This window comes from Vigna umbellata, chromosome 1 (assembly GCF_029865625.1).
Source record: "Vigna umbellata cultivar VRB3 chromosome 1, Vumbellata_1.0, whole genome shotgun sequence".
Classification (NCBI taxonomy): Eukaryota; Viridiplantae; Streptophyta; class Magnoliopsida; order Fabales; family Fabaceae; genus Vigna; species Vigna umbellata.
This window is the reverse complement of record NC_142165.1, coordinates 77,496,933-77,509,200: the sequence shown is the minus strand read 5'-3', so window position 1 is coordinate 77,509,200 and position 12,268 is coordinate 77,496,933. Positions and strand designations below refer to the sequence as shown.

General features: G+C 27.6%; 1 protein-coding gene across 2 annotated transcripts; it reads left to right on the top strand.

Annotated features, from left to right (window-relative positions):
- Positions 1-3,330: 3,330 nt before the first annotated feature.
- LOC148206448 (bet1-like SNARE 1-2) lies at positions 3,331-9,999 on the top strand. 2 transcript variants are annotated; one of them, XM_088104305.1, is made up of 6 exons: positions 3,331-3,516; positions 6,039-6,195; positions 7,150-7,206; positions 7,285-7,344; positions 7,440-7,525; positions 9,539-9,999. In XM_088104305.1, exons 1-6 carry the CDS (start codon positions 3,503-3,505, stop codon positions 9,564-9,566), a joined length of 402 nt encoding a protein of 133 aa, XP_087960431.1. In that variant the 5' UTR covers positions 3,331-3,502; the 3' UTR covers positions 9,567-9,999. The 2 variants fall into 2 exon arrangements, with proteins under 2 accessions (XP_087960431.1, XP_087960432.1); XM_088104306.1 differs by lacking the exon at positions 3,331-3,516 and adding an exon at positions 5,203-5,909.
- Positions 10,000-12,268: the final 2,269 nt, after the last annotated feature.

The window sequence follows — 12,268 nt, the reverse complement described above, 5'->3', positions numbered from 1 at the left end:
ATTATTTTTGAGTTTTTCTTTTGTTCCTTTATAATTTTTTTTCTCAAATTTTGTTTTTATTTTTATTTTTGTGTTTTTCTTAGCCATGTTAATTAGTATTTCAAATACTTTTTTGGACTTTTCTTTGAGTCACTTGGGAATTTTTATCACATGTTTTTATGTGATGACTGGTCAAGTTAACAAAGCCAGTAATGGAATATAATTGTTTTCCGAGGAAGCTAGAAAAATATAATTATTTTTTACATTTATTAGTATATCGTTAAAATTAAAAAATCAGTAAGGAACAACCCTCGTCCTGTTTATATGAAATTTAATTAGCTCTAAATTTAAATTATTAGAAATTTTATTTATATATAATACTTTTTATACTTTTTTATTTTTTTTTGTACCAAATGATTTTTTTTTCTTTTTTCATTTTAAATTTTAAATAAAAATTCAGTTTATTTATCATTTTAACATTTTGAAAATTTACTATAAAAAATTAAGAAAAAAAATCAATTAAACCTAAGATATATAATCATGTTAATTAAAAAGCGATGTCTGAAAAATTTTGTTTCCTCATACATTATTTCTACTCAACCAATTTCAACCAAACCTTGAAGTCAAATGATTTTAGGGTTCTAAACATAGAGAAGTGATTAATAATAGGTTGTTGTGTGCTTGGGAAGCACTTATAACTTCTTCACCAATATAGTTTGTAGTCAATTTTGAATTAATGGCTTCTTTACAACAATGGGTACTTTTGTACCATTCAAACACTTACCATTGTTGATGTTACTTTTTTTAACCCATTGTGGTAAGGTTTCAAGACAAACTTTGTGTGCAATAAATGTAATAATTGGAACCCAAAATTTAATTTCCAAACTTTGGTAAGAAACTTTAGATAGTGATTTGATATGTGATAATCACAAGTCCTTTTTATTTTAATTAGATTTTTTGAAAATTAAACTAAGTGGATCATGTGTAATTTTATTATGGTCCCTACTAAAACTACTTTAGTAACATTTTTCAATGTGAATATTTAACTCACTTGTGTGTCCTACTTGAAGAAATTGCATGTGCACACTTTCTTATCAAACTTAGAATTTTTTTCCAACTTCAAACTTAGATGTGACTCATTTTTCCTTTATCTCATGCACCCAATTACATCCAATTATATAAGGCTACTTGAGCTTAATCTTCCATTCCCATAAAGTAAATACTTTTAAATTTGGTCTAAGTTAAAAATAAAATTTTCATACAATAACATTATTGCAAAACGTTTTTACAAATTACTTTCTGCTTAAATTAGTTTTAGCTTATTAGTTCAAATAAATCTTTAATACAAGTTATCTACAAGAGAAAAAAATAATAAAAATAAAAAAGTATTATTTTTATATAATTTGGATTACCTTACACATGATGTAAATGTTAAAATTTTAATGTTAGTTTTATTAACAAATTTATTTTGATTTATGTATAAGATAATTTTAATTTATAGGAAAATTATTTTGCTTTTTTAATTTTCTGTTCATATAAATATTTACAAAGAAATGTATTCAACCATACATTTTTATGAATAAGAAGGTTAAGTAGGAGTACCCTTTGTAGCTCAAATAGTTTCTCTAGCAATTTTGCATAGAAAAATTACGTAAAGTGATTTTTAAATTTTGTTTGATTAGGAAAAGTTACAAAACGTAGAAGAGAGAAAAAATAAATGAAAAATGAAGACAGATTCACCATGAATTAATATATTAAAATATATAATAATATCGATAATTTTCTCAGTGTAGAATTTTGAAAAAAAATTATTTTTAAGTGTAATTTAAAACACGTAATCACTAACTTTCTTGCAACGAATCTATCTAACTTTTATTTTTAATATTTCACACACTAAACAATTAAAAATTACAAATTAAAATATATTTTAAAGAATTTATTTTCCCTTTTTTAATTTTTCAATCAGAACTCCTTCAGTCTTTTATACCAAATAAACAATATAAAAGTTGCGTAGCAAATAAAATAAGTAATTAAAACTTTATTTTTTAACTTGTCCCCGTAAATTTTTATAATTAATAAATAGTTAAAATACTAATTAAGTTTTTTTTTTCAGTTTTGTGAATTTAGTGTTAATATATTTTTTAAATAATGTCAAAATTTTAGTTAATTTAATACTTTTTAAAACTTTTATTTAAATAATTAAAAAATTGAGAATAATATATTTATATGTCACTTAATTATTTTTTTAAATTTTAATTATCTTTATTTTTTAATTTAAAATATTTCCACTTAATATAATGTGACGTGGTAGTAACAAAAAAAATATCCAAATTACAATATGTGTCTTAATCAATGTTATAATGTTTTATATTCAGTTTGATTTATATGTATTGATTATATTTGTTCAATTCAATTTTAATTTTTTTGAAATAAAATAATTTTACCTTTTTCTAAATTAAGGTTTTAGGTTGAAATAATATTTTTATTTTTCACGTCTTTTTGTTGTTAAACTATATCAAAATTATTCACATTTTTGTTAAATATTTTTTATTTAAAATTATAATTATAGTGAAAATTGTAGAAGCTAATTGACTAATACCATTTGTTCAAAATGTTAAAAAGGTTAAAAATCACATAAACTATTTAATATTTTATGTGATTTTTAGATTAAAAATTAATTAAACTATTTAATACTTTTTTAATTTTAGGTTAAACATTAATTAAATAATTTAGCTTAAAAATTAGTATAAAATTTATATATGTACTTTTTTAAAAATCATAAAATTGTTTGATTTATTAAAAAAAATTGAAATTAAATTGAAAAAGTTGACAAATAAAAAATTAAGGACAATAAGTAATCTACTATCAATACATCTCTACTATCATGTGAGAAAATACTGGTTTAACACAAACATTTTTTATTAAGAAATTTAAAAAAAAAATAATTAATAAAATAAAATAAAATAATCCCAAGCGAATAACCTATATTATTTACTGTCTGTTAAGACTAAATCGATAAAAATTAATAAAAAATTGAGACCTTATTAAAAAATAATATTACAACTCAATTAATATAAACAAATTAAGATAAAGATTAAATTAGTATTTTAACCATAATAAATTAATAAAGTTACATCTTCAAATTAGGGCTATAACTATTATATAAATAAGTGTAAGAGCTTTTAATATAAAATATCTTAGGTGAGGCTAATCTTGTTTTTTATTATAATTATTCTGAGATCATATATAAATAATTTTATTGATTAACAATGTCAAACACTTTTATTTTACACTCACGCATAAAAATTAAATTCATTAGTAAACACATGAAAAGATACGACACCGTATTGATCTGTTATCATGAGTTATGAACCCATCCAGTTACACACTGGTTTCTTTCTCGGATCTCGAAAAGAAGAAACTTTCTCACCATTTTCAGCACAGATTCTCGGCATCCAAACAAGAACAAGATCTTGCACATAATCGTCAAATTCTCCGCGAGTTCTGAGACTTATTGCGAGCAATGAGTTACAGAAGGTTCGTTCTCGAAAAGACACATTTTGATCTTTAATCTGTTCTTTCGATTTTAATTTATGCGTTTTAATTTTTAAATTGTAAAGCCTAATTCGCGGCCTTGACGATCTTGCGTTCATGTCATGTGTTTGTGCTTTGTTCATTCGCTGATTGCAACCTTGTGCGGTTTGAGGATGGGGTAGTTCGCAGGTTTGAAGATTTTGGGGGCAATGGTGGATCTAGATGTTGAATAACTATTAAAAAGATATAGTAAAAACTTCAGTGAGAGTGCATGCATGTATGGTTTCGACTGGTTTTGCGGGGAAATTGTTTTTCTTTTTAATTTCCCAGTTCGCATTTTTAATGTCGGTGTTGTTAAGGCAAAATAAAGTAATATAATTCCAGAAACACGCAGAGTTTTTGAAATTATGGTTTTTGTTTTTTAAATTAATCCCAACCAAGTTTGCCCAAGTAAATTTAGTAATGTGCTTGAGTCCACACTAAGAGGTAGAAGTTATCATGGCTGCTGGGAAAGATGTGAAACAATTGCTAAATGGTCAATGCTTCTTCTACTGATTCTGAAAAATAAGAGTGAGGATTTTAATAGGGTGACAAGATTTGGAAAATTGGAGGTTTTCGAGTTCAAACAAGATTGTAAACTGTGGTGCAACAGGAAGGTCGTTTCTTTGGGCCGAGGGTTTACATGCTGGAAACTACTTGTAGGGGAAAGGCCGCGCACACACTACACTCCACAATGCATCTACTGTTCCAAACAAGGGAAGTAGGAATGCCCTGGAAAGTGAAAACTATTTTACTTGTTTTTAGATCGAGTTAGCTTAAATTGTGGTTTGTAGTCTTGTTTATGATTATGAACGAACTATGACCTTGAGACTATCTCTTTTATTTCGCATCTTGAGACTACTCTAGGTTTTCTGTGCAGTATAGCAAAAGGTTTTCAGGGAAAAAGACATGGGTTATTTTGATTTGTTAGGAAGTAGAGAGGGTGAAGATATCATTCAATTTCAATTTTCTTTTATCATTTATTTTCATATGTTAATTTTATGTCTGAGTCCGTGTTCAAGAAGAGTATAATTTTTGCCTGAGTCCGTGTTCAAGTAGAGAGGGTGAAGATATTATTTTTGCCTTGGTTGTATGAGAATTTTATGTCTGAGTCCGTGTTCAAGAGCATGGGAGATTGAGTTAGCGGGCTTTTGCTAAAGTGGCTTGTTTGTTAAAATAATACTTGTACTGGATTCATGGCCATTTTGCTCATATAATATTTAACTTTTTTCTAACTCACGAATGTGAGACTTGTTCTTCAACATTTAACACAAATTCAACTAGCTTGACCCAAGTGTGACTTGTCTTTACTTTTCAGCCTGGGCTTGTTAAGTTTTGGGTCTCAAAAGGCTACAAGTTTTGCTTTCATTTATTATAGTGGCTTTGTGCTACACTTTTTTGAGTTTTCAAGGCCTCACAGGCTTGATTTTATTTTGACACTATTCTTTTGTCCTAGCCTTTTAAAATACAAATTTTGGGGCTTTCACTTTCGTTTGTCACTCTATTTTTTGTATGGAAGGATTATTCCTTCTCTTCTTGATTGCAATGATCGAGGAGAGTAAATATGTAGGCAGAATAGAGAACCATAAAAGGAAACGAAAAATATGCAATTTCTAATATTAAACTAGGAACTCTTAAAATACAGAAACTGAAATAAATAAAAAAACAGAATATTGTTATATAATCCCTTAAATTATGTGATGCAGCAGGATCACATAATATTGGAGTTTGAGATTTCCTTCTGACGAGTTCTATACGTTTTTCTCGTGTTATTTCAGATTTCATATTGTCAACGTTTGTTTTAGTTGCACTCTGCTGTATTTTTTTTTCTCTTATGATCTATATGAGGGAATTATTACCAAAAGAAACCTGTAAAATCTATTATCTGAAGTTTAGTTAGGTGAGGAAAATTCATTGGTATAATTCTGTAAGCAAAAGGGTATAGAAAATTGTGTGTTTACACGACATATGCTATCATTTTCCATGTAAAGAGTGTTGGCAGTAGCTTAAGGCCTATCTTGAGATAAATACTCTGTTTGATTATTGTCAAATCGGTTCCCTCCATAGGACCTTGTCTCTAAAACTGCATTTTCTCTTGCTAAATTTGTTTTTTCAAATCTGGAATCATCTTGATTCACACTGCTTCTCATGAATATTTCTTCTTCTTGTTTTATAGTTTTTCAGGAAGTGATTGATTTCATTTATGCTATCAGCAATTATTCATTGCCATTTTTAAAATTTTTTTTAACATTAACATGATTGACTATTGAAATTAGATTGTTTCATGTTTGGAGTTCAAACCGTTGAGAACCAAACCAACTTTTGAGTTACCGTAATCCTATAAAATCTGATATGGGGTAATGCTAATGTTTATTTTCTTCTAGTAGGCTTTGATGTTCTTAATTTGATTTCTTTGTTCTAAATTTTTGTGAAATATTATTACTCTCTTGTGTATTAACTCTCAACTTTTTAATTTTCAAATACAGAGATAATCGTCCTTCCAGATCATCAGTGGTAGATGGTTTTGATAGTCTGGAAGAGGGTGGTCTAAGGGCTTCTTCCTCTTACTCACGTGATATTAATGAGCATGATAATGATAAAGCCATAGAGACTTTGCATGACAAAGTTTCCTTTTTGAAACGAGTAAGTTTTATCTATCCAAGTATTGTTTCTTTTTTGAAGTATTAACTAAATTATGGTCTTCGTGCCTGGCTATATGAAATGGAAAGATTCATGGAACAGTTCTGCCAGTGTTGAAAATATTTCTTGTCATGGCTCAATTTTTGTTGAAGTTTGGCTATACTTTTGGCACATATGTTGTTTCTAATTTGCCCATTACCGTTTTGGATCATTAGGTGAGATATTGGGAAATGTCTGCCTTGTTTCTAATTTGCTGCTCTATTGTAAAACCAAATGTGTTTGTACTTTTTTTTAATGGGCATCAGTTGATTTGTAAATAAGCGGTTCTGAATTTATGTTAATTGCTGGTGCGGTAGTGCTTGTGATTAGTTCATCAAGGTTATGTGTGTGCGCATGTATGCCATGACCTTTGTTCCTTCTTCAATGGCTTTTATGGTTGATATAGGAACTGAGAAGTACAATTAATGTTCTCATTAGTATTAAAATTATGATCTGATTTCATATTATACCATTTACCCCTCTAATTAATTAAATAAATTTCTCCATCTCTTATTATTCGTCTTTTGTGGCAATTTCATGATAAATGTGTAAAATTATTAAAGAGTATGTTATATTTGTCAAAATATAGTAATTAATATTGTCTTGAACTTTTAAAATTATAAATAATAGGGAACAACATTTTACTAAAAACTGATAGTATAAGGCTTGAAGGTAGCAATTGCTGGCGAACTCATCCATTTAAACAAAAATTTTCTTGTCTTTTTCGTATTGGATTTCTTTTAAAGTATGAATGATTGGTCAGTTACTACTTTAATGCCTAAGAAATTATTTAGCCTATGGGTTTCGTTGGATAAGGTTCTAATTATTCATTTACTAATTTGCTTGGAGGAACCACTAAAATGAAATGATCTGTTGATTTATATTTTATTGGACTGTTAATATTTACTTGATCAACAGTTAACAGGTGATATACATGAGGAGGTTGAGAGTCATAACCAGTTACTTGATCGGGTGGTATGTAAACAATACACTTCGTGTGTTTCTGTCAGAAACTCTCTTCCATTATTCTAATTGGCTTCCGTTGTAAATTAGGGTAACAAAATGGATGCGTCAAGGGGTATGATGATGGGAACCATGGATCGATTCAAGAAGGTAATGCTTTTTCTGCATTAATGTGCCTCATTTTGTCTTGTTTTGATTTTACATGATTGGAAAATTATTTAGTGTGCAAAAACCGTATTTTGTAGGTTTTTGAGAAGAAATCAGCGAGGAAAACGTGCTCATATGTGGGTTATTTCACACTTGCCTTCATATTCGTATACTATCTTATTAGGTAAAATGATTCAATTCTCTTTTTACTGTTTGACCTGACATGGCTGAAATTAATATTTATGAGAAAAATCTTAGATCCTGTCTTTAATGTTATACATGTTTATACTCTCGTTAGGTTATTAAACAAGGTAATCTTTAAGAAACATAATTAAACTATCAAGGGCATTTTTTCTTGTGCTCGTCCTTGAACACTAGTGCGGTTGAGTTTCTAACAATCTTGCTAGGACTCGCTAATACAGTTGTTGGCTCAATTCTGCGTACATAAATGATAGTGAGAAATGCAATCTAACACACTTTAACTGCAGATCTAGGACCCCTAGTTAGATGGAGCATTTTATTTAAATAATAATAATAATAATAATTATTATTATTATCATTATCATTAGGGATGCAAAAAAATCCGCGCTCGCGGATAAAATCCGTGACAGATAGTTGGTACCCACAGATATTTACTATCCGTGAGCTGTAGGTAGCGAATTTTTTAATACCCGCTTATAAACGGGTCGGGTGTGGGTATTATATTATCCGTACCCGCGAATATCCGCAAAAAACAAAAATAAAAATTTAATTTAATTAAAATTAACATTAGTTTATATTTTATAAGGTTAAATATAATTAAAATTAAATTTTAATTTATATTTAATTTAATATATATTATATTTTATATATTTTTTGTAATTTTATTTAAGTTTTATTATAGTATTTTATAAAAATGTATTTTTTTAAATATTTACGGGTATCCGTGGGTATCCACGGAAATCTGCGGGTTTTTAAATATCCGCTGATATTTTTTAAGCGGATATCCGTGCGGATAGCAGGTTGGGTAGTGGATGAATTTTTTTTGTCGGGTAGACACTATTCGTGTCCGACCCGTTGCCATCCCTAATCATATCATGGAATGGAATGCAATGCATAGCTCAATAATGTTCAAAGTACCTGTGAAGAGCTGAAATTGTTATGAAATGTAAGAAACAATCTAGCGAACAAAACGAGAAGTGCTAGCAACACCCATTTTTTTTAACACATTTTTTATTATTGACTAAACTTTATTAGAAATTACAATTTTTTTTGAGTCTCAGATTCTTTTTAAAGAGTTTCTATCCTCTGATTTTGTAAAAATTTTAGTCAGTATGAGAATGTATATTGAAAAGAGTGTGTTGGATAGTGGATTACTGGAACTTCTCAAGACAAGTTGACACTGAAATGATAATCTGGGATTAAAAAATGAGGATGCAAAGTTCAAAAATTTCTCTATATATACTTAAAATTTTCTCAGAATGAGAGGGTGCATTTGCACACTCCAAAGTCTCTTAACAGTCTCTCGTAAGCACTCTCTTGTTGGATGAAATTCACGAGACCCACAAAATATGCGGGTCTCATTTACAAACTTGTAAGACACATGATATTAACTAATAAGAGAGAGTGTATTGAAAGAAATAGTATTAGAGAGTCTATTAAACGAATCATGGGATATTGATGTTGTTATTGAACGAAGAATTTTAAAATTTCAGGAAATTTAAAATGTTTGAAATTTCCTATATTTTTTAAATAATTGTTGGATAAATTTGAAACTTAGTTTGGAAAGGATAATTTAATTTCTATCATGTCGAATATATATATATATATATATTATATATATATATTATATATTCAAAATTGAAATTTTAATATCAAAGGTTAGCCACTTTAAAATATTTAATGTGAGAGAAAAACATAGATGTGATAGATAAGATAGTTTGAAGAGTTTCAATTTTTGTTTATATAAAATTTGAAATTATCTAATTTAAGTACTCAGATTATTTATAAACTTTTAGACTTTAAATTTTTAAAATTGTCGTATCCAAATAACATACTTCACCATTAAACACTTTAAATTCTCTAAAAAAAAGTGAATTACCCTGCAAAAATTCCTCATCTATACGCAACATAAATGTATTTGTCTGGATCATGTTCACTGGCACCCCCTGTAACACGAGATGTTTACTATTCACTGATGCAAGCTATGCATTTACAGGATCCTAGGATATTTTACGCTTGGGTAAGAACGTGTTGCTAAAAGATCGTAGATTTGGTCCTGTGATGGATGTTTGGAAGAAAAATGATGGAATCATGTGGTCTTGTGCTGCAAAATGTTGGAACCATTCTATTCCATTTTGGTTGAGATAGTTTGAGACTCACCCGTGATCGCAAAAACTTGTTGCATACATGAAGCTTAAGGAAAGTCTATATTGTATACTTCCTCCGTTGACCTGGTTCTGTATCCATTTTTTCATAGTTGAAAAGTATAGGTTTGAGATAATTTATTATGTAAATTCCTGGTATATGAGATGATTATATTCAATTGTAAGTAGAAAAAGTATATCATAAAACTTTGTTCTTTTTTTCTTTTTGGAGGATTCACTTTCTATCCAAAACCATATAAATCGATACTTCAGGTGTTGGAAATGCTATCAATTACCATGAACTTTTAAATTATATATTAAGCTTTTCAATTTTATTTTGGTACTAAAAAGGATGGTCCTGCAATTCATCCTTGGTGAATTTTTTTTAAGAGATCATGTGATGAGTATACCTTGCATAATGCGATCCTGTCATCAGATAGTGTTCTTCATTTATCATCTTATTATAACTTTCTATGCATCAATCAAAATTTTATCATTTTTTCTATAAGGTTGATACAGTCAAATTAACTATATAAGGTATATTAAACGAAGAATGGATCATAACTCGAACAGTTTTACACTTTGAAGCACATCGAAAGTAAATTTTGAACACTGACCTTGACATCAAACATTTGCATGGACATAAAGATTGTGAAAGAGATTATGAATAATCTAATAATCAATAACATCATAAATACAAATGAACACTTGCAGTTTTTCTTATAATATCTTTGATACTTTGATACCTTAAAGCATGGGGAGTACTCTCTTTGCTTGATCAAGAAGTATTTCAATTCAGGTGTGGACAGTAACTAGTGTGATAAGAAACATCAACGGCAAAATGGTGAGAAAGTCAATAACATCTTTCATGCTTTGTTGATTCAATTTGAATGTTCATGCTTGTTTTTGCTACTACTTGCTTCTTTCATAATTTGTCTTTTTGGATGGACATAATTTGTTTATTATGTATTTTATTTTCAGTAAACGTTCCTATATGATTTCTGTTATTATTAAATTTTATTTCTTTTCTTCTATACCATTATGATGTAGCACTCCAATCATATATGAAATAATCAAAGGGAAAGTCATCTCAAATGTATAATCCAAATTTCAACAAAAACAACTTCTTAGAATTGATATACATTGTTTTGGAAAGTAATTTTTAACAATAATGTGAAGAATGAAATTCAAATTACCTCAAATCATTAAATGTTTGTTTAAACAAAATTGAAAGTTATTAACTATCACACATTTACTTAAATCCATACTTATTAGACATTGAGAGCTTGATAAATTACAAAATGTACACTTCTTGTAAATTGAAAATGTACTTTGAAACACATTAGAGAAGAGGCCTACACTAAAAGGAGATTCACTCATAAATTTGATGAAAAAACACATCACTTATAACATAGTAATGCATCAACAGGATTTATGAAAAAAAGTGAACATGGAGTTAATTAAGATGAAAATTAAAAAAATAGGATTTTTAATAATATTAAAAATGAGAGGTGCAAAAAGAGGATTTATGGGGGAAATGTAAAAAAAGTGTTTAAAAGTAAATAAAAAGGAAGAAGGGTGCACTCAGTAAATAGGAAAGTGTAAATATCAAAAGCTCTACAACTACACCCTACCTACAGTTGAATGGACCATATTGGCCCATCAGAATCCTAAGCTTAGCCCAGAATACTGCTAAGAAACCAGTCTCAATCAAATCACATGCCTAACAAAAACCAAAATAAGATAAAATCATAAAACTAAAAAAATAAAATAAAATCTAAGTTTAGTGTTTGTTTCTAAAGAATATTCTTGCCTTACTTACGTATCTTTTATTTATATTTAAGTATTTAGATTAATTAAAAATAAAGTTAAATTATAATATATAAAAATAAATTTTATTTTATAAGTTAACTTTGTAAGATTGTATTATATTTAAAATATATTATCTTAAAATGATACAAATTTTTTTATGTGATGAATTTCTCTCATAAATTTTTAACCTTCAACAAATAAAGTTGTAATTTATAATAAGTGTGTTAACAAATATATTACTAACTCATCTACCAATATTAAAAGAAAATTATGTAAGATGCTTTTAATTCATCTTTCTACTTCGCTAGTTAAGTTGTGCCATAATTCATGCCCTAATTTCTTACCTTCATTAACTCAAAATATTCAGAGTAGGTTTGTTTCTCCTTCAATTAATTCATCTCAATTATTGAATTATATATAAGGATGTAATCATAAAAAATAAATGCACAATTTCACATTTAAAAAGTCTAAAACAACTAAGTTTTGAAAAGAAAAATTAAACATCCAAAGTTTTAAAATAGAGGGTATAAATATTAGTTTGATGACTTAAATATGTTTTTATTTTCGTAAATTATTATAACAAATTATGTTTCATAATTATAAATCATTTAATTCATGATGTAAAATATTCTTTCCATACATGAAATGTTTCTTATTTAACAAATGAAAATGAAATTTTATAGTAAAATATATAAATTTTATATGTAATTCATTGAAAAATATATTTTACAAAAATAAAATATTTTATAATTTAATTTAAAACGAAAACA

Bases quoted from the DNA above. Each gene is read 5' to 3' on its own strand.
- LOC148206448 (XM_088104305.1), top strand. The intron at 7,345-7,439 runs GTAATGCTTTTT...CGTATTTTGTAG, and splicing joins CCATGGATCGATTCAAGAAG to GTTTTTGAGAAGAAATCAGC. The intron at 7,526-9,538 runs GTAAAATGATTC...ATGCATTTACAG, and splicing joins TTCGTATACTATCTTATTAG to GATCCTAGGATATTTTACGC.